The following is a 23184-nucleotide window of genomic DNA, read 5'->3' as shown; positions in this document are numbered from 1 at the left end:
GGCTGTCCTCAGTGCTAAGCTGTCCTGGTATTTGGCAGCTTTCATACTTGACTGAATTTAAGGGCATAATTAAAAACACAAAACCAAACCAAGCCCAAAAAAGATGCACTTGATTTAGCCCTGAGACTGAGCAGAGCCTGGGAGCCCCGTGCTGGCCTTGACAGCCACAAGTTGCCACCAGGCTCCCCTGGACCTGGGCAAAGAGCATTTAAACAAGCATTAAAACAAGCAACAGCACACCAACAAAAAAAGCAGCTGTGAGCCAGGGAGAGCAATTTCTTCTCCACCCTGTGGGATTTCCTCTCAAGGGACAAGGTCTGGTGCTGGTTCTGCTTTCACTGCACAAGGGCAGAGAGGGGAAGCTGAGCAAGTTTATTGCTGTTGTTCCACCCAGAGCAAGCAAAATCCTTCCCCTAAACATGGGGGATGCTTATACTGGTATCAGTAAAGTACTAATTACAAACTGGGCCAGGGACTAAAGCTAAGCTTTACTATCCTAAATAATGGTATCAAGTCTCCTCCAACTCCTTTCATTTACAAAAAAAACCCCAAAAAAACCCCAACAAAAATGCCACATCCAGAAAGTAATTAATCTCAACAAAGAAAGACTGAAGGATTAAAAGCAGTACACTCAGAACCTCTCAAAGGATGGTGGGGGATTTAGTGGAATACAGAAATTCTGGCAATGCAGGTACTGGTACCTAAATACACTCTTGGATGTAGAGACCTAAAAAGCAGGTTTGTTTCTGCTTTTGTTTTATTGCACTTTTTTTGTCCTTTTTTTTAAAATTGAAGAATAATATGGAGAACAATACATGAAGAATGGGTAGTGCAATGATTTACAGTGAAATAAACACTTATCCAGAGTGGGGAGAGCCACACTAAAGTGAATGAACTGGTGATAGGAGTGGGCAAGAGGCAAATATATTCTTTTATAGTTGTACTTAAATTTGCTTTATGAAACAAGAATTTAGTTCCATCTGACATCTGAAGATTTTGCCAACATTGAGATGACACATTTCAGAAAGAAAAAGTTTAGTTAAAATTTTTACATTGCTCTGACTTGAGAAATAAGCTTAAAAAAGAACATACATTGATAAAGCATTTACTGATAGGTTAAAATGTTAAATTCTGAGTATTTTCAAAGGTAGAAGTCAGGTTCATAGGTAAGATATAAAAGGGAAGACTAGGTTTTAAGAAACCTGACAATAAATAGCCTGTGGAATCATGCTTACTGAAAACTACTGATATAAACTGTGGACTACTTTTATTTTCTTTTCTTTGTCAACTTTTTTCCCCCAAATGGAACTTTTAATAAAGGAGCTCAAATATGCTGAAATAGTTTAGGGTAGCCTAGAGTAGTCACTCAGCTTCTTTTCCACAAAAGACTCCAGGACAGAGGACAATGAAGGGCAAAAATTCAAGCAAGTATAGGATATTGGAAGTTATACAAAAACTAAGAAAGTCTCCTACTTATTTCATAGCACCTTAGCCAAAAAGAAACCTTGGATTTACTGTATCAAAACAGATAAGTTTTGGGAGAGAGCTTAACAGCAATCTCCTGCATCCACATTGCCAAAGATGGCTCTACATTCCCAAGGGACACTGCCACGACCTATTCCTTTAAAAGAAAAAAAAAACTAAAAGGGAGGGAAAAAACCAGCATTTATTTTTAAAGAGAAAATATGCATCCCAAGGGATGCAGTGTACTTTGGGAACATTCTTCAAAGAGCAGAATGCATTCCCTTTAAACTGTGTCTGGTGAAACCAGCAGCCAGAGAGGAAAATTCCCCCTTTGCAACATTCACTTAATTGCTGAGCTGCCTACCCCGGGTTCCTGGCGGGCAGGAGCACTTGAAGTGGTTGACCAGGTCGATGCAGGTCCCTCCGTTCTGGCAGGGCTGGAACTGGCACTCATCCACCTCGTACTCGCAGTTGACCCCCTGGTATCCGGGCACACACTGCGGGCACAGAAAAAAGCGTCAATGGTTTCTAGCAGACAGCTCAGAAAGCCCAACACTGACACAGGAGCCCTCAGTGGGGCACATCAGGCCTGCCTTTGCAGCTGGACAAGCAGCTTAAACACACAACTCGACCATGAGACACCTAACAGGGCACTGCAAATTGGAATTCAAGTGATTCGACTGCTGCAAAACGCAGCAGATCAAATCCCGATGCCCTCCAGCACCAAAGCTGGCTTAGTAGTTTTGGCTTAAGGTTTACATAAAACTCATCCTTTCCCTCTGGACATGAGCTTCCAAAGTGTTCTACCATTCCCAAAAGCTTAGGGAGGTTGATACACAGCAATGTCATGGTCTTCACTGCTCTCTGCATCAGTGTCAGGAAATAGAAAGCAGTGGAAAGTATCTCCCACCCTGGGAGGCAAGGGCTACTTTGCCCACCCAACAGGGAAAACAAAATATTCCTTTATTTTATTTTACAAATATTTTAATATAAACCACACCTCAGGCAAAAAGATTAGAGCACCCTCTCCAATGTCACAAAGAGTTCAAATGCTCATCAACCACAGCTCCTTCCAACCACACCTCCTAACTCACTCTTAAAAACCTCTCAGGAGCACTGCTTTTGCTACAGCCACATTAAAAACTCCTTCCAGGTGCTTTTATCACCTATTTGAAGGCACTCCCCACCGGTTGCAGGTGTTTGTGATTGCTGCAGGTGCCTTTGCTGCCCACTGCCCCCCGGTACCTGGCAGTGGTATCCGCCCAGGTGGTCCCTGCAGGTGGCTCCGTTCTGGCAGGGGCTGGACTCGCACTCATCCAGCTGCACCTCGCAGTAGCTGCCCGTGTAGCCCACCTGGCACTGGCAGTGGTGGCTGCTCCCCACGTTGAGGCAGTGACCAGAGTGCTGGCACAGCTGGTCCACGGGGACTCCTGGAGCAGGGTTGAAACGAGCGAGCAAACACGCGTGAAAAATGCAGGTATTTTGCGATTTTTAATATTTTCACAAATATTAAAGTGAATATTATATGTGTCGTGTTAGAAAGAAGTGCTGTATTAATTCTCTTAAGTAATGTGTTAAATATAGTTTTAGGTTATAAAAATTGTTAAAATAGAAACTGTGCTATGTAGGATACTTTTTTTAAAGAAAGGACTCACAGTGAGATAGCAGCCACAGGACACCTCAATCTTGCAGAGAAAGAGAATTTATTGCTCCTTTATCAGGAGAAATGAACTTCTTCCCACCTCTAAGGCGCTGTTAGGATTCAGAGGAAGAAGCTGATACTGCCCAGACAGAATCCTGTGTTCGAATGGAATTTATGCATCATGGATGAGGTGTATCAATGTGCCACAGGCTGTTGTTTTTAAGGGTTAATCCTCTGTTAATGTGGGTCCTTTTTTGGGCTTATTTTGCCCAGAAAAAGGTACCCGGACTGTCCATAACTCTTTGTATTTGTTGTCTCATATTGTCCTAATTCAAATTGTCCAAATTATTGTTACTGTAATTGTATTACTATTTTTATAACCATTTTATTACTATTCAACTTTTAAAATTTTAAAAACAAGTGATTGGCGTTTTTCACACACATAAAACACGATTGCTGCCAGTGCGGGTGGCTCAGACAGGAATGGATATGGGTAGGCCCAACAAATTGAAGAGTTGCAACTTTTAAATTGAAGAGTTACTCCTTAAATTACAGTGGATCAGAACCAAAACTGGCTTACAAATGAAGTCAGGCTCTGTTCTCTTTGGATTGCTGGATTCAATACTGGCATGAAGTATTTGTACTGCTGTGTTACTTTAGCACTGGCTGGTGAGTACATATCTGAAATACTATTGCTGGTCTACAAAGGTTCAGTGTTTGTACCTAGAATGTCCCCAGAAAGGTGTAAAGCTCCTATACTTTCTCCTTTGACACTTAATCTGCTTGTCTGGATTTCCTGCACAAAAGTGGCCTGACAGTGTTCATCTGCCTGGGCTACAGGCCATGTTGCCAGACAAAGTTCACTTTAAAACCAAATCCTTTACATATACATCATCTGAAGTAGAAAATTATTAGTTTGAGGAGCCATAGTATAACCTATAAGGCTAAATAGTGCACTTGGTAATCAGTATTCTCTGCAAAAATACTTATCATGAGTTCCAAGATGCCTTTCTTGTAGAAGGGGACCGCCTTCACCCCTGGCCTGCCTGCGGTTTAGCAGAAACCTGGGGTTTAGCATGAAGACCTGATGCATTTTCCAAAAAGACAGTCCATGTAAAACAGCACTGCTGAAACTCAGACCCCATGAAGTATTTAATTCTTCCTTTCTGACATTTTTGTGATGGGGAGAACCAAGGAAGCCTTGACTCCCAAGCACACCAGAGCTGCAGAGAGTGTCTTTACTCGAGAAGTGACCGGCTGCAGGCAAAGCTCTCTGGGAGCAGGGGGGAAGGAGGTGCCTGGGCCCAGAGCTGCTGAAGGCCAGAGGATGCTGGTTTACCTCTCTGTGAAGCTGCCACCTGGCACGAGACGCTGGGCACGTCGCAGTAGGCGCCGGTCCAGCTGGGCGGGCACACGCAGCGCGTCTGCGCCAGGGTCTGCACACACGTGCCCTTGTTCTTGCAGGGAGACTTGCTGCACAGGTCCACCAGGGTCTGCAGGGCAAGCAACCCACGTGAAACACGGCACAGGCACTCAGAGAACAAGTCAAGATGCAAGGAAAGGGAGCTCTGCAATACGGGATCCATGTGTGACGCAGGCATCTTTCTATGAAAATCTTTTCCTTGGGATTTTTTCTTCCTGAGAAGCTGTGAGGCCTCAGGGACAAAATGTAAACAATGATTATCTGCTGCTGTGGAATGCATCAGGTGCATCTGTGATTGGTCTCATGTGGATGTCTGTGATTAATGGCCAATCATGGCACAGCTAGCTCTCTCTCTGTCCAAGCCACAAACCTTCGTTATTCATTCTTTTCTTAGCTTAGCCAGCCTTCTGAGAAACCTTTTCTTCTATTCTTTTAGTATAGTTTTAATGTAATATATATCATAAAATAATAAATCAAGCCTTCTGAAATATGGAGATCCTCATCTCTTCCCTCATCCTAAGACCCCTGTGAACAGTGTCACACCTGTGGCACTGGAAAGGGCAGAACAGTCCTTCCCAAGCTAAGCCAGGTACTCTGCTGACAGTCTCATATGCCTGGCAAAATGCAAGTGAACAGAGGAACAAACCCCAGGTGGCAGCATTATTTCACAATCCTCACACCTCACCATGAAGTTGGATCTTTGACTGGCTCAGTTTGAGAAAATTGGGTTTTTTCTCAGACTGGCTTTCTAGCTCCATGGTAGCAGGAGGCTTCCAGCTATTCTCCCAAACTCCCCCCATCTTCACTGCTTTCTGAGCATGCCAGATGTGTTCCACATTCTGATCCATACTTTTCCTTTCTATCATTAGCTCACCATACCTCCTTTTGGCCCTACTTGCTGCACTGTGGTCTCTCTGACTTTTTGTGTCTTCCAAGATTCAACTGAAACCCACAACAGTTTTATGAACTGAAGATGGGCCAAAGTATATTGCTTTTCTTGATTTCTCATATAGAAACAAAGAGTCTAAAACTCAGCAAATCATCATATGAAAGTGAAGACCCAAAATAACTGTCTGACGTAATATAAACCAGCCACTAACCATAATTTCCTTTTTAAGCATCTCATCTTGAAATTAATACAGCTATTTGATTGATTTCAAGCTGACTTGAGGAAGGGTGAGGTTTTTAAAGTGAGTAGCCCAGAATTTTGGCTGTAAAATGCAATTTCAATTGCAGAAAGTTCTGCTTTTCAGATGCAAACTGTCTCCTCACAAAGATTAAAGTAAAAAAAAAAGAAAAAAAAAAATCTGTGCTTTCACAGGCAACCAAAAGGAAACTTGGAATTAAGTTTTATCACATGTAGTTGAGCGTGAAGAAGAAAAAACACCGAGCCTCTTGCTTCTGCATTTGTAATGAGTAGCTGACTGTTTTACATGCAAATTCTAAAACTTATGAATCATTGTCTGATTTTGTCCTGCTTATTTAGCTTTGCTAATTAGGTCAAGCCAGTTTACCACTAAGACAAGAACTACAGTGTAGCTGTAATCTATAAATCTCCTCAATACCGCTTTGAGGAGTACTTATCTAAATTTAGAAAGTTCTGGTTCCTTGCATAAAACGGGTAATACATTACAATCAGGCTTCTCTGAACATAAAGCAGACCTTCTGAGAATCCACAGCATTTTAATTTGGGGAAAGGAACATTAATCCTTTTCTCCAGTAAAAACAAAGCAAACATAACAGAAGAGGAACTGCTGAACTCCACAGCACTTCAGGATCCCTCTCAATGCTAATTCTCCCGATGAGGTTGGAGCGGTGTGCCCAGAATGCATAATGAGGGGAGCAGAGGGGCTGCTTTTCTCTATCACTTCATTACTTTGCATTCACTTCCTCCATTAGCAATACCTAGAAGCAGGCCTGACAATTTAATGTCTAGCAACATACTTCTGAAAAAGCACCTCCCCCGCTGCCACTAAAATGCTTCTTTCCAACACTCCCTGCTTTACAAAGACGTGCTGGCACCAAAGAGAGCTGCAAAATTCTTACAAAATTGTAGTGTTTTCCAGCAATTTAAGAAATTCAGAGTTTTTGTTGTTTGTTTTTTTTTTTTTAACGGCAGCACTCAAAACTGGTGGTAAAGGAGGCCAATACAGAGTTTACCATTCCAAAAGCAAAAATAGTCTCAAGTCATTCTTGCTGTTTTGATAAGAACAGAATCAAAAAGAATTCAGATTTGAAAAACGTCACTCTGTTTCCACTGTGCCATGCCAAGTTAGAGTTTTTAATAGGCACTAGTCAGTCATTTACAGCATACAGGGTTTGCAGCTCCTGTGGAAAACTGGAAACTGCCTGAACCTAAATGTGCAAGCAAGGCTGGAGATTTTACTGAGGTTGTGAATAGGACAGGCACGTCATTTACTGCCCCAAAACATTTTCTAGCTTTTCATGAAAAAAAATTTACAATCAACCCTGAATAAAATTTACCTGCAAAAAATGAACCATTAAATCCAAACCCTGCTAATCAGACTGATATTCTGTGTTTTGTGCTTGTTTGCTGGTTTGTTTAGTTGGTTTTTTTTAAATACAGGACTCTGTCTTCAATCAGGACAATTTAAACCATTAAATCTAAATCCTGCTAATCAGACTGATATTCTGTGTTTTATGCTTGTTTGCTGGTTTGTTTAGTTGTTTTTTTTAAATACAGGACTCTGTCTTCAATCAGGACAATTTTATGCTTTGAATGAAATGGAGCCATTTTCCAGGGTGACAGCTGGTTTTCATTGAAGAAAACTAATCTAGAAAGTTCCAGCGACACCTGTTCTCATAAATAACCACTCTTCTCCTCCTTGCACATAGACAGGGAGTGGAACCAGACGATCTTTAAGGTTTCTTCCAGCCCATTCTATGATTTCCAGTTTTGAACAGGGGCATCTAATGGGCCAAGCATGACTGAAGGAGGAACAGCTCAGCCACGTTTGGCACCCCACACCTCTCCCTTGCCACCTCTGCTGCTGGACAGCTCAAAGGACAACGCCACCAGAAGTCACCCACCTTGCAGTTCTTGCCAGTGTAGCCCAGGGGACAGATGCACCTGTATGTGCCCAGGCTGTCCACGCAGGTGCCCCTGTTGAGGCAGGGGTGGGAGTCACACTCGTTGATTTCCGTCAGGCAGAAGGGGCCCGTGAAGCCCAGGGGGCACTGGCAGGTGAAGGAATTGATCCCATCCACACAAGTGCCTCCATTGAAACAGGAGCTGCAAGGGAGGAGCGGCAAAGGTAAGCTGAGACAAAGGGCAATTAGGGAACATAAACACTGTTGCCCTGGTTTTTTAAGATTTTCCAAGCCTTCTGATGCTGACGTTCTTGTAATGAACTTTCTCACACGCTTTATGTAAATAACTCATTGTTTTGCATTTCTTTATGGAGGAGGAGAAATTTGATGGACTGTTGGTTTGTCCAGTGTCATTGGAGGGGTGGCACTGTCACCCTCCAACCCACTGTCACTTTTAGAAAACTATAAATGTTAGAGTCAGAAAATAAACTTCCTTTTTTTCTTCACCTTGAGAGCAGCAGTGTGTGCTTGTGTTCTTTCATGTCCTATAGCAACAAAACATGACTGAAATAAAGGAGAAAAGCAGATAACAGGATCTTTTGATCCCTGCTAACTTCTGGCTGAAGAAGCATCAAGCAGAAAACAACAATCGTAGGGAATTCCAGCTCAGCCTCCAGCTCACTTTTACCTCAGCAGAACAAGAAAGTAAAGCAGGGTTTTAATGAGTCATTAGTGATGGAGGCAACTAATTTAATGTAATCTTCCCAGCTCCAATGTGACCACAAACACCACCTCATGTGGCTTGCTCAAACTGATACATTTTATTACAAATTGCAATTGTATTACAAATTATGAGAAACAAAACAATTTGCCCTTAAAAAAAAAAAAATCTTCAAAGGAATCAGGGGTATGGTTTCTCAAGGAAAAAGTTCATACAACATGCAAAACACAAGCATGTTCTTCACTGAAATTATGTGAAAGTATTGGTATTGCTAAATCCCTTCCCTCTCTTCTCATGAGAATCTTAAGTCCTGATTTGTAAAACTGCTCATACATGCCCTGGCAGAATTCAGATCAAAGGAATTACCCCCTCCCCCCCAATCTTCTGATCATATGAAATTCTGCCAGATTAGGTGTCCTAAGGAGAAGGGACTGGGAAAGTTTGGGGAATTGACTCATGCAAAATTGACTCAGTTTTCTTTGTAAAGGAACTCCTGCCCCTCTGAGAAAAATGCTAGATCAGAGTTGAGATAATCAATTTGATAAAGCACACAAGCCAAATTCATGCCTGCTACCTGCTTTGTGCCCTCAAAGGGTATTTCCACCAGAGGAGCCCCTGACTCAGATCCCTGAACCCCCAGTGCAGGGAAACAAGTTTTAAATGTCAAAATTCCAACTGTGATGCCAGCAGAGATGCCAGCATTACCCTACTCATCAAACTCTAAACTGCTCATCAGAGAACTCCTCTGTCTTGGGGGCTGAATTCTCTTTTACAGGGAGAGCAAAGTGCCATTTCCACTCCTGGGGAGACAGAGGAGCTGCCAATCCCCTGGTGTGTTCCACTGAAACCAGGTACCCAAAGGAGAGGGCACTCTCTCACAGGCAGCTTCTCACACAACACCAGGAAGAATCACTTGACCCAAATTCAAATCAGCCAACCACCACAGCTCAGTAATTTTGGTTGGGAAGGTGTGACTGGTTCAGCTTGGCAGAGCGTTGGAAATTGCTACATCCTTAATTCATACCTGCAAGACTGGTTCCTGCCCTGGCTGATAACAACAACAAAAACAGGATGAACCTCAAGGAAGAGCCAGGAGCTCTGCTGCAACACCCAGCATACTCCACTTGATTCAACAACTGTTGTGCAAATTAAACACACCCTGAACAGTGACACAATCCTGCTCTTAAGAAAAAGATATTAAAATACCTCCTCCTCCTCAAATGCAATTTTATGAAAGATAGGAAAGATCTTCTGTATTTGTGCAGAAAACACTTGAGAAAACCTAGAGTTTTGCATACTTTGTCTCTGGTAGCTAGACTAGAACAGAGTACTTCTAATTAGTTTTTTAACCACTGAAAGTTTTAAAGAAATTGTTAGAATTTTTTCCCATTGAGAACCTGAAGTTACATCAATCCTAACAAAGCTTAAAATAAATATGCAGGCAGATGATGGAATCACATGTTTAACTCTCAAAGATCTCTTAACATTTATATGAGGACCAGCTGTTGAGCATTTTAACACAGTTCCACACCTCCCCCTTTAGAATGACCTCAGGTTTTATCTTGATACTGCTAAAGCACATCCCTTTTTTGTTTGCAAGCATTAAAAGATCTCCGATGATTAAATCTTTCCAACACAGAATTTAGTGGATTTAGTGTTTCTCTTGGTTTCTTCTTCATATTATTTGTTGTCAACAACTCAGGGCTAATTTATTTTTGCTGCTTTTCTAAGCTGGTCATTGCTTCCATTTTCGCAGCTTTTGTATTTCTCAACAGAGCAACCATTCATGACCAATTATTTCCCCTCCCCTATGTGATAGTGGTCTTGCAAAAATATGAATTATTTATATTTCAATAAGTTAGCATCCTTAACTGTTTTAACTTTTGTTAAACACTGTCACATTCATGCTGTAATGGAGCTGTTGGAAGAATGTTAGAAGAAACAGAGGACCAGACAACTGTGCTTCAGCTAAGCCAGCTTTCCTTGCAAGAATCACAAGTATGCCTGTAACAAATGGAGGAAAGGAGAACTGCCCTGGTTAGAAGCTGCTCCTGAGCAGGACTGGTGTCAGAACCCAGGGCATTGCTCTGGCTGCCCTGGAGGGCTCAAGACCCTGGCAAGGGGCTCAGAGACCTTGGCACAGAGTCACAAACACCTGTGCCTTTGATTTTAGCCCATGGGAACAATTACCAACTTGATGTGAGGATTTACAAGGCACGAGAGTTTGAGTAGAATGATAGTTAATTTGTCACAGGGTGAAAAAGTAGAATTTTGGGGATTTAGAATGGGGGTTCAGCAGCCAAGATGGAGAGATTTGGGTGTGCCTTGTCCTTTCTCTTTCTTCTTCTTGGCCTCCATCTTCTGTGTGATGGTGGCACTTTGGATTGGTTTAGAGTAGAAACACTCTGTCTAACACAGGTGACAGGTATTGGAAAATTATTGTAAATAATGTACAGACAGTTTTTAGTACAGAAAGATAATACTGCCTCAGGCGTGGTCAGCGTGCCACAGACTGACCTGCTGGACAGACCTCAGCAGGTCAGGAAAAGAATGTAATGCATAACAGAGAATAAACAACCTTGAAAACCACAGCTGAGGAATCCTGAGTTCCTCTTCAATCTCAGGGCTGGGAAAAAGAGACTCTCTAACACCACAGGGTCATTGTGACCACAGAGAGCCCGAGAGACTGGCTGGGGGCAGGAGCAGTGGGCTGGGGGCAGGAGCAGCGGGATGGGGGCAGGAGCAGCGGGATGGGGGCAGGAGCAGCGGGATGGGGGCAGGAGCAGCGGGATGGGGGCAGGAGCAGCGGGATGGGGCAGGAGCAGCAGGATGGGGCAGGAGCAGCAGGCACGGGGCAGGAGCAGCGGGATGGGGCAGTGCCTCACCTGTCGGTGCACTCGTCGATGTTGCTCTCGCAGTTGGTGCCCTCGAAGCCCGGCGGGCACCTGCAGGTGTAGCTGTTGACGTAGTGGGTGCAGGTGCCCCCGTTCCTGCAGGGCTCACTCAGGCACTCGTTGGTGTCTGTCTGACACTTGTCCCCGTGAAATCCAGGCAGGCAGATGCACGAGAAGGAGTTTATCCCATCCACGCACGAGGCTCCGTTCTGGCAGGGGTCTGGGACAGAAGCACCACAGCAGTGTTAAAATGGGTGACAGCGTGTCAGAACCCAGGACATCCCTCTGGCTGCCCTGGGTGATTCCAGACCCTGGCAGGGGGCTCAGAGACCTTGGCACAGAGTCACAAACACCTGTGCCTTTCATTTTAGCCCATGGAAACAATTACTAACTTTGTGTGAAGGTTTACAAGCCACAAGAGTTTGAGTAGAATGATAGTGAATTTGTCACAGGGTGAAAAAGTAGAATTTTGGGGATTTAGAATGGGGGTTCAAGAGGCAAGATGGAAGAATCTGGGCATGTCCTGTCCTTGTTCTTCTTTTCCTCCATATTCTGCTCTGATGGTGACACTGTTTGATTGGTTTAGAGTAGAGACAGAGTGTCTAACATAGGTGATAGGTATTGGAAAATTATTGTAAATAAAGTACACGTAGTTCTTAGTATAAAAAGCCAACACCACCCCAAGGGCAGGGACTGTGCCACAACCCGACCTGCTGGACAGAGCTCAGAAGGTCAGAGAAAGAATGGAACAGATAAGAGAAAATAATCAACCCTGAAAATCAGAGCTGAAGAACTTCAACTTCTTCTTTGGTCGCAGGGCTGGGAAAAAAGAGACTTTAATACCTCATTTCAGCAACACAAAAACCAAGAACAGTGAAAGGCCAGGCCTAGAGCAACTGTTTGTATGGAAAAAAGGGGCCACACAGCCCAGAGTGGGACAGAGGACTGACAGGTTTCTCTCAGCCACGTTATGGAAGAGGTAACTGCAAAGCATTATCAATCAGAAATTCACAAGGAGCTGTGGATCAAGGCCAACCTTCAGGGCCTAAAGGTTTCTCTGCTGGAATTTGTTCAACCAAAACCCAAAGCCTCTTGGTTAAAAATTCAAATGCTGCTTTTGTGACAGATGCCTACTGATACAATAAAAACAGCAGCAACTGTTTCTTCTTCCCTACCAAGTTTTATTCATCAGAGAACTCAGCACATTCTCTCTCAACACAAGAGAGAACTTGTGTGCTTAATTTTCAGCATGAAAGCAGTGCAGTCAAATCAAACCTGTATGTGTATATGAGCACACACGTGAGCACTTATGCACTACTGAGCACTTGACATTTCTCCCAGCATCACAGACTGGCTGGGGAAAGGCTGCCAGAAAAGCTCACTAACTCCTGCACCACCAAGGATTCTCCTCAATCACTGCATTTCTTGATGTTTTCCTTATCTCTGCCATGCTCTTGCTACTTGCATACCACTGTTTTACTGTTTTTTGGTCTAAGCCACCTCCTACTACTGTATTCCTTCTGCTTCCACAAGCACCAATCTGCCTGAAAGGTTTCTGCCTTTCAGTAATTTCTTCCTGCTTTTCTCCTTCCAGTTTTGGATTTAAGACCCACATTCCTGAAGCCAGATTCCTTTTCCACTCTGCATTCCACAGAGCAAAAGCCTAATATATGGAGGCAGAGAGGGAAACTGGGAGGGGGGAGGAAAAAGGGAGAAAGCAAGGGGGTTGAAAAATAGGTTACTGAGCCTTATTTTGGATTTAGGACTACCTTTAAGTACTACTAAAATATGAACTGGAAAATGCAAATAGAATCCACCAAAAATTTGCAGTTTATCACAAGTACCATAAGCTAACTCTGTTGATGTTTGAAAAGTGCTTTATCAAACCTTCATTTCAATACTGGGAAATGAAGAAAAGAAATGTGAAAGGTAATTAAAGCTCATTTATTGATTGAGAAACATGCTCACATGTTAAGAATTTGTATTATGAGACACACCTGCATCCATTTAAAGGTCATTTGACTACTGCAGAGAAAAAGCACATTCAAAGCAAGACCCCTGGCAGCTATAAAATGTTGTGTCTGTGGCAGTGAGCCATGTATGAGTGAAGCCAAAAGCTGTGCATTAATTCTCTGTGCCACACATTCACTGACACAAGAAGGAGACTCGGGTATCAACTTTTCAATAAGTTCCTGTTGTTGGAGGGTTTGTTTGCTTCATAGATTAAAGACATTTGGCTCAAGGCATGGAAGGTTTTTGTTATGCTAAATGAAATCAGCTGTGGCAGCTGATGTGAAATGCCTCTTCAGCCTCACGGGTGCGCTGCCTAAGACAACACTGGGGTGAATCCCACAGCTCTCAGAACACTCAGGAGGAGGGACAGAGATGTCCCAGCTGTCCCAGAGGGAAAGATGAACACCTGGAGAACGTTTTTATCTTCAGGCACCCACACAAAAACTAACAGGGCAGGCAATGATTTTGTTGGCTTCGGTGAGCAAAGCTCCGGGTCACTGCACCGTGACACTTTCTGTACTGTACCTGTCTGCTCAGAATGAAGGAATTAAAAGCTCAGCCTGTGCCAGACACCTCAGAAGTTCTTTGAGTACTGCTCTGGGGGCTCCCACGGTAACTTTTGCTAATTGACTTGTTTGGATCCTTCTCTACAGAAGTCATGAATTAACATTTTTTTTCCAATGCAAAACACAATTTGCTAAGTTCACGCCTAAAGTCTTCAAAACTCCATTTTGGTTTTAAGCTGATAGTAAAAACCAGGGAATTAGGTTTTTGGGGGTCCTTTTGTTTTGGGGTGGTTGTTTTGGGTTTTTCATTTGGTTGCATTTTTTTAAAGACCTGGCCAATCTAAGAATGACAGCATTGTGAACTCCAAGGTTTGATAAAGCACTTTTCAAATAGTAACAGATGAACTTTTAAACACGTGACATTTCTCAGGAGACTCTGATTTTATCTGATGATGACATAAAATACGCCCAGTAAGAAAAAGAAGCTACTATGTATTTGGTTTCCCTTATAAACAGCAGTGTCAAGGACATTAAATTAATACTTGTTTTCTTGCAATTTGAGCCATTCCACTACTCATCAGCGTATGGCCTTCCCTCCTGCAACTGATACCTATTCCAGAGCAGAGGGCCTTCCTGCTGCCTAATTTGCTTTTAGATGTGGATAAACTGGAGCTGCAACAGGACCCACTCTTCCCAGAATATTAATGCCAGACAGACATTTCAGGAAGGACTGCTGTAGCCCAGATTCCCACCACACCTCCATCAAACTGAACGCTGAAATACAGGTAAGCCCTGCAGTGGCACTTTAACTTGATGGATTAAAATTTCAGGCAAATACAATTTTGCATTTAACAGTGCTTCTTATTAAAGTATGTAAACTTTTCAAGTTGAGGACCCGGAAACAACAGCTGCCATCAGTTAGGACACCGTGGTCCATTCTAGCAGGCGAACACGATGGATTCTGACTTCCTCAAACATTACAACGCTGAAGCTTGGGGGTTTTTTGGGCAAGAGATCATAAAAGACCCTTCTGAATCAAACAGTCAGCAAGCTGATTTTTGGGGAAGGCTGGGAAACACAGAGCAAGGCGCTGGTACGCACTGGCCAGGCAGTCGTCGATGTTGGTGTCGCAGTCGCCGCCGGTGAAGCCGGGCCGGCACTCGCACAGGTAACTGCCCTGGATGTTGTGGCACAGGGCGTGGTTCTTGCAGGGCTTGGAGAGGCACTCATCAATGTCCACCGTGCATCTTTCCCCTGCAAGGTGCAGAGCGCGAGGGTGAGACCCCGTCCCAGGCAAAGCAGGAGGCTCGGAGCCAGCACTGCAGGCACACCTCGCTCCCCACCCAGTTACCTTCCCAGCCAGGGGCACACTGGCAGGTGTAGCCTTCAGAGTCAGGAGATTCTTGGCAGATGCCCGAGTTCTCACAAGGATTAGGGGAACAAGGAGAAACCACCACCTGGCAGTTCACACCTGGGGAGCAGAACGGGGAAAAGCTGAAGAATGTGCTGCTGAGAGCTCGGTGCCTCTTGGAAGAATGAACAAAGAGGTTGTAACTCACGTTGTGTGGTTATCCCACACTGCAGTGGGCAGCACTGCCACATTTCGGAAAATCCCAGCAGAAGGAAAAGGAGAGCAGAGCACTCCTCATGGGCTCAGTGTAGAAGCAGCCATGGCCATTTTGAGTTTAATGCCCCTCCAATTTCCAGGGCATTTATGTGAATTTCATAATTTACAAAGAAAATCAAGCTAAGCTTCCAACAGGTCATTTTTTAATGATTCCAAGCAAGGCTTAGACAAGCCCTTGCCAAGTATTCTATTACTGTATCATGTCTACAGGAACTGACTAATTTAACCTCATGGAGCCATGGCCTTTCCCATCTTGATTGTTTTTTCCACAAAGTTTAACAAAAAGAAATTACCCTAAAGGTGCAATGAAGTAAAAAGGGAAAAGATAACAAATTTTTTCTGAATTTTCACCTTTGAATCCCTTCCTACAGGTACATCTGTATGCATTCAGCAGATCCTCACAGGTTCCTCCATTCTGGCACGGGTTTGATTTACATTCATTCCCTTCTGTTGAACAGTAATCTCCTATCCAGCCTGGGTCACAGACACACTTGTACCTTGAAAGGCAAAACAGCATTAATTCAGGACATTTTGAAGTAACTCCTCTACCAGTTTCTCCTGCAGATTAGTTTTGGAGAGAAAACCAGAGGAACCCTCTTGAGAAGAGCCCTAAGTTATTTTAGATTGCTTGCCCCAGCTGTGGCATAATCACAGTCGAGTTTTGAAAATCCTGAAAATAAACCCTCCCTTACAACCACACTTCCCTCACTACAGTTTTCACAAAGTGTTCAGTCAACCAGCAACGTGTTTCTGCTTTGATAACACCATCTCAACACATTCAAAGACAGAAACACAAAAAAAATTAGAAAAAAAGGAGTGGAGGGGAACAATAGGCTCCAAAGATAACTAGACTGATTTAATACCAAATAGTGGTTTCAAATGAAAACAGCTGGCTGGGAGCAGGAGCAATCTTCTCCATCAGGTTTCAAAATCTGCAGTAGATGATGTAGAAGCAAGGATTTGGTGACTCAGCCTGGACTCAGGGCACACAGCACTCACTGGCCTCTGTCCCTGCCCTTCCACTGGCACAAATGAGGTGCACAAATGCAAGGTGACACATGACAGACAAGGTGAACAAAACTCTGTTTTCCAAGCTTTCAAGGAGGCTGAATTAGCAATAAAAGCAGCTCTCCTGCCAGCTCCAGGGAAAGTGCTGCATCCTGCCCTACAGAGCGACCTGCAGCACCAAATCACTTCCCTGCCCAAATGCTGACAACACTTCCCACGATACAGCACATTTTTGGGAGGCTATTCCATGTATAGCTAAGAACTTTCACAAACAAAACCACCCCAGAATTACCATTACCAAAAAGAAATCTGATTTAGGGCTCCCAAAATCAGCATTTAGTCTTCCTGCACTGGAAGATTCAGAAGCAACTACTGCCATCAAAAGACCCAGACAGAATTTTCCTTTCTTTTCTCAGACATGCAACAATATGAGTAAAGCTGACAAAATCTCAGCAGTGGACAAAGTGTCCTGGGTGAAATATCCATCCCTAGAGCAAAAGCTGTCAGCCTGTTCCTTGATACAGGGTTTGGGTAGGGAGAACAGCACTACCCAATAAAGACAGTCCCCACACTCAGGGCTTTAGGTTTTGATGGAACATGTTGCTGCTGCTCCTCAAAGATTTAATTTGGAACAATATCTTTATTTTAATTGCATTCACTCGGCTCACTAGTGTCACCATATTTTCTGAAAAATCCCTTCACCAGGATTTTTCTCCTGAAAAGCCTCAGAAAAGAAATGTAAACAATAATTATCTGTTTGCTGGGAATGTGCTCTGGAGGTTGCTCACCAACAGGTGCATCTTTGATTGGTTCCATGTGAATTGTTTTTAATTAATGACCAATCCCAGTCCAGCTGTGTCAGACTCTCTTGTCAGTCACAAGTTTTTATTATCATTCTTGTCTGGCCTTCTGATGTCTCCTTTCTCTTTCTTTAGTATAGTTTTAGTGTATAATTTCTTTTAATATAATATAATAAAATAATAAATCAGCCTTCTGAGAACTTGGGAGTCAAATTCTCATCTCTCACCTCATCCACAGCACACTAGAATCACCAAACCCTCCCTCTAGATGGTGGCAGTACAACCTGCACCACTTATGCTGAAACACCAGCTGCTGAATGAAGGTCTGCACCTTATTATGGCTGTTTGTTTGCCGTGGCAGATTTGTGGGAAAGGCAGCTGTAATCAAAAGGATTTGGAGGGAGTGTAGCAGAAGATAGAAAACCCAGACTGAGTGGACACGAGGAGCTGTGTTGAAACTTGGCAGCCTGGCTCTGCTCTGGAGGCAGGAGCTGTGCTTGCTCCAACACAAGCAGGGCTCTGGATGCAGATGGTGCATAAATAACCCAAGTGCTGTTGCTGACCATGGATTCAGCTGGCCAGTGTTGGGAAGGGCCCCCGGAAGCCACCGCAGTGCGGGTGAGACAGGTTTGATTCTCGACTGCGATTACGCCACAGGCATCAGATAAACTGGGATCCTACTCTGAGAAACAAGGGGAAAACCGGGAGCTGGAGGTCTGGAGAGCGAGGCAGCAGGCTCAGAGGGCGCTCACCCCGTGGCAGTGTGCGTGCAGTTGCCGTGCACACAGGGGCTGCTGAGGCAGCCGTCGGCCTGGGGCTGGCAGTGCGGGTGGTGGAAGCCCTCGGGGCACACGCAGCGGAACCCGTTCACCTCGTTGACGCACGTGCCCCCGTTGTGGCACGGGCTGGACGTGCACTCGTCGATGTCCACGTTGCACCGGGGCCCTGCAGGGGAGAACAACGCTCGCTGAGCCGCGCTTCTCCGAGCACTGCTCGCTTTGCACCTCCGCAAGAGCACGCAGCTCGGGGAAGCCAAGGCAGCAGCACGGAGCTCACATGCCTCCGTGCTTTCACTCAAGCCAAGAGAACAAGAGAAGCGTTTCTGAGAGATGCAGCACTTACACTCAGCAAGTATTTACAAACCATTCCAGAATCTCCACTAAAATCACCAGTTAATATGGATTAGGAAAGCAAAAACCACTCGGCTGTATCATGCTTGCAACAAACCTCTTGAGCTGCACTTGCCGTAGCCCTGCTGCTCTGCTTTGAAGTACCTACCCTTTGAACAACCAATAGTGCCCAAATGTCTGCAGTAAATACAGTTCTTGTGGTTTATTGCGCAAAAGGGGCTCTAAAAACACCGTTTCCTGTTTTGCCTGCCTCTGATTACGACTGCAAGATCCTTGAAGCAGTGACCAAAAGGACTTGTGAGGCTGGAAAGCTAAACAGAGTGAATGATGCAGTAAGCTGAAAGCATTTTTAACAGAAGGAAATGACAAAGTACCAAGACCCCATGCAAGCCAGCTCCTTAAAGACTGGAATATGCCAATTCATCACATTACTGAATTATTTTAACAGTGTAACAGTAAGAGATCCAGCAGGATAACAAATATGGAATGCCAGCAACCTAGGAGAGCGGTAGGCACGAGTGATCAGCATCATCCCCCATTTTATTCTGGGAACTAGAGAGTTCCATCATGCCAGAGCCATAGGAGGGAAGGAAGGAGCATCAGGAGTTTAGAAAGACCCCAAGAGTAAAGTACAAGACACATGAAACATTTTAGTGCTCTAATGCATTTCAGATCTATTCTGACTAGAATCATTCAGTAATAAACAGTAACAAACATGATGAGAAAGCTGTAATAAAATGCCTCACAGTGATTACTTTGTCTTACCCTACACAGCTCAAAACACGAATGCCCTTACAGACAGTGGTGAGATGTGCTTTAGTCATCAGAAACAGTCCTGATGTTGACTCAGAGCTCTAAACATGGTTCCAGAGGTGTCTAACCACTTCTTTTTTCAGCCCCACTTTGACTGTACCAGAGAAATTTTGTAGTATAAAAAGAAAACAGAACAGACCATGCTATGACAGAGAAGTACTGAAAAACTTCAGAGTGGGAAGCAACTCATGAGAACATCAAGTTAATGCTCTGATTTCACAGAAATAGAATTACTGTTCATGGTCAAAGCTCTAGGCAGAGTCTAATCAAACACCTCTCCATATTGGCCACAATCTCTCTGTCCCTGGAAAGAGGCTGTAAATAATAAACCAAAGTCACGTGGGTTTATTTGTTATAAACCCAAGAACCATGAATTGGACTTAATTACCTAACAAGAATGGCATTTCACAGCACAGATTAGGCCATTTTTCTGTTTGGTAGAACTGGCTGTAATGTAAGATGCTAAGATCCAAAGATTAGAGGGATTTACTGAGACACCAACTGAATCCCTTGCAGTGAGTGTGCAAAGAGCACTTCCCTGGCTATTTGGATGACCATCTTCCAAACAACTGAGAGCCCCTGGGTAGCTGACTTTACCTGTAAATCCAGGCTCACAGGCACAGTTGTAGCGATTGATGCCATCAATGCAGGTGCCATGAATGCACGGGTTACTGGCACAGTCGTCAAAGTTATTCTCACAGTTTATTCCTGGATTAAAACAGAAAGAGTTAGAGGAATAAGGAGGGTAAATCTTGCAAAGAGGGCAACAAAACTATTTTCCCAAAATAGCCTAATTAAGAATCCCACCTGCTTCAAAGTCACATTGGGGCAACTTAAACAGGTGATGATGCAGAAGCGCTGCAACACCAAGGAATGCCACCTGAGCCACTGGGTGCTGACTGAATATGACCCTGAGCTTGTACTAAATATTTAAAGAGAGGAATAAACATTTTGAACACTATGCCTAATTTTTCTGCAGGCCTGATTTTTTTTGGAGTATAGAGGAGGCAAATTCTCCCAAGACTGGCTGCAGCACCAGTGAGGGTTAGGCAATGCACACAAACACACCAAAGTCCAGCATGGCAAACCAGCATGAAAATGATACTCTCAACCTAGCCCACACCAGAGCACAGGTAAGAACTAATCAGATGCTTGAGTTCTGCTTGAATTCCAGCCTTGCAGTGGTGTTTTCCATACCTGAGGTGCCCAGCAGGCAGTTGCACTGGTAGCCATTGACCAGGTCGATGCAGCGCCCTTGGTTGAGGCAAGGATTGCTGTGGCACTCATCAATCTGCTCGCTGCATATGCCACCCATGTAGCCAGGGTTGCAGATGCACGTGTATGAATCTATGCCATCCTGGCATTCCCCGTGGTGGCAGGGGTCAGGGTCACAGTTGTTGATGTTCTCCTCACACAGAGTGCCAGTAAAACCTGAGGAAAAGCCACGAGTAAGGAAGGGGTCCACTGGTAGGATGCTGCAGTGAATATAATGCAGGTACAGAAAGAATTGTATCAAGAATCAGCAAAGTGGCAGAGAGCACAAAGGGTAACTGGGCACCTCAACTGCACTTCCAGCCCTGGAACACAGCACTCTCCACTGTTCACAGCATTGCAGAACAGCAGCATGCACGGAGAACCCTGGCACTGGAAGTGGTCACCTTCAGGTTATTTGGAACAGTAGCCATGAGAGGAAACGCGTAAATCTCCATCAGAAATATTTACTTGCATCAGTATAAACTGTCTGAAGGCACACTCCTGCCACTATTTCCTCTGCACAGCAACAGGGGGACAGAGTGGGGCTGACCTTGTTAAAATGAGCAATTACTGCAAAGATGTTGCTGAAACCTTCCCAGGGGAACTCCCTTGGCTCATGTCAGAGCTTCTGCAGCTCTGGTTATTAGAAAGTCTCTTGTCTCCTTCACTGGGAAGCTTTTCAGTAACTGCAATGCAGCACCAAGTGCAAATTTACTGAAGGCTGCATGCAACCTCTTGGTCAGGAGCAATGAAACAAGCAGCAATTTGGCCTGTTTCATTCTGCTTCAGCTGGGAAACATCCTGAGCAACAGAGAGGGACAGAACCTATCCACAAAAGGGGCTAGAGGCTTCAGGAGGCTAGGAGCAGCAAACAAGTCCCTCCTCAAGAGCCCTGCTCTGCGTGATGGAGCAGAGCTATATAAAACTGGGACAATTTCAAATAAATGGTTTTCAGAGCTGAGGTTTTGGAGCAACAGCTCACGCTGCCTTCCAGCAGCTGAAGCGCAGGAAGGCAGAACTTGAAATTTCAAGACACCAACTGGAGACTGATACAAACCAAGCTGCAGGGAATTTCAACAGCTGAAGAGTGGTTCTCACCTGAGTATTACAAGTGGATAAGAGGCTCCCCATTTTTCATACAGGTTTGTGGTTATTTCTGTGGTCAAACATACCAGGTGACGGCTAACATTTCCAAGTTCTGCGAACGTATGCTTGGATGAATGGGTGTGGAAGTGGGTGGGGAGAAGGAAGGGAAGCTAGTTAGAGAGATGGATATAAAAAGATGTTAGGGAAGGAGGAAAAACAAACTGATAAGGGGAGAAATGGTGGCAGAGGGGGGTGAAAAAAAAAGAGGGCAGAGACAAATAAAAGAGGAAAGACCTGAAACAACCCAAGAAAAGAAAAGCCATGATCTACCACTGGGAAGGAGAAGTGGAATAATGCCAGAAGGGAAAGAAAAGACAAAAAGCAAGCAGTAAATAGAGCTATCTGTACAGCATTTGGCCAAACATTTTGCAGTTTTCAATCACGTTGGCAGCCGGCGATTCCCGTCCAGGGAACAACACAAACACATCACCCACACCATGGGAGGAGCAGAGCAAGAACAAACTCAAACTCATTGTCCAGTAACTGACCTGCCCCCAGGAAGAACTCCACATTTCAGTCTTACAGAAGGCTGTCAATATTAAATATAATGCTTAGCACACGTTCATTCAACAGTCATTACCTTGCCTGCTATTGCAGCTCAACTGAGCCACTCGGAGATCAGGAATGTTTCTGCATCTCCTAACTGAACATACCTCACCAAAACATGATTTCTCTCTTTGCAGACAAGAGTTAGACTAGGAAAAAAACCATTTTAATATTGAATATGAGAATCCTTTACACTGGATGGAAAACAGCCTTAATACAGCATCCCCTCTTCCATTTTCAGTCAAATATTTAACCAAGGATTTTACTTAGAACTGCTGCTTCAGTAACATGCATTTGGTTGCTTTCAGCCTGAAGATGCTCCTTTACATCATTTGCCTTCATGGAAGCAATTTTCTTCTCTCCTCAGATGGGATACCTAGAGTTTCTGTATTGATTTATGTAGTTTTGGTGCCAAATTCAGAATTTGCTTTTCAAGGCACAGCTCTCCACATTGTCCTTCCCTACACTACCCAGACTCACCCAGGCCTGATAAGCTCTGCAGTCTCAGTGAATGAAAGCAACCAGAACACACCCCAGCCTGAAAAAGACTAAAACAGTTTCCACGTTTCGAGAAGATTTGAGCTTTTCCTTCTTTTTGCTTAGTTTGTCACATGAAGTAGTCAAAAGGAAAACTCTGACCACAGTAATTATTCCTCTCCTGGTCAGAACTACTGCATTCTCCTTCTTTCAACAAATTCGATGCCCCTTCAGGAACTTTGGGAATGGTGGAGACCACATGTGAGAAAAACCAGGCTATTTTTAGGCTAATCTGCTACATTCTGTGCACTGAAGTCAAATTTGCCTTAGTAATTTCACTATTGGAATGATTCAAAATGAGAACGTTTGCACATAAATTTAACCAACCTCACTGCACATTACTGGGACTAACACAGCTCCAGGAATTGTTCAGCTTCTTCCCCAATGGAAGAGCTAAAGCCAAGGCATTTCATACCTGAATATGTATCATGAGCAGTGTATCAGGGACCATGAACTGAAAGCAACCAAGTGTAGCTGCTTACTGAGAATTAGAACAAACAGCTCTGAACCCTCTTACTTGACCAGATGTAAAAATGAAGATAAGAGCATATCTACATCACCCCTGGAGGTCTGGAGATAAGAAAATCCTATCATTAAGCCTGATGCTTC

The 23184-nt window shown here is 44.1% G+C and overlaps 1 protein-coding gene across 4 annotated transcripts in view; it reads right to left on the bottom strand.

Annotated features, from left to right (window-relative positions):
• NOTCH2 (notch receptor 2) overlaps positions 1-23184 on the bottom strand; it is a 93860-nt gene that overhangs the window by 19719 nt on the left and 50957 nt on the right. Inside the window, exons 11-21 of one of the 4 annotated variants that reach the window (XM_054285592.1) lie at positions 20290-20523; positions 19690-19800; positions 17902-18094; positions 15693-15838; positions 15066-15185; positions 14816-14968; positions 11187-11415; positions 7581-7782; positions 4446-4599; positions 2710-2894; positions 1829-1961 (exon numbers count right to left, since the gene is read on the bottom strand). In XM_054285592.1, the coding sequence (XP_054141567.1) occupies positions 1829-1961; positions 2710-2894; positions 4446-4599; positions 7581-7782; positions 11187-11415; positions 14816-14968; positions 15066-15185; positions 15693-15838; positions 17902-18094; positions 19690-19800; positions 20290-20523 (1860 nt within the window). The other 3 variants (XR_008483656.1, XM_054285594.1, XM_054285593.1) reach the window with 3 other exon arrangements.

Source organism: Melozone crissalis, unplaced genomic scaffold (assembly GCF_028551555.1).
Source record: "Melozone crissalis strain CALT ecotype California unplaced genomic scaffold, PUWL_Pcris_2 ptg000045l_1, whole genome shotgun sequence".
Lineage (NCBI taxonomy): Eukaryota > Metazoa > Chordata > Aves > Passeriformes > Passerellidae > Melozone > Melozone crissalis.
Note: the sequence above shows the minus strand (reverse complement) of the source record. Positions and strands in the feature narration are given on the sequence as shown.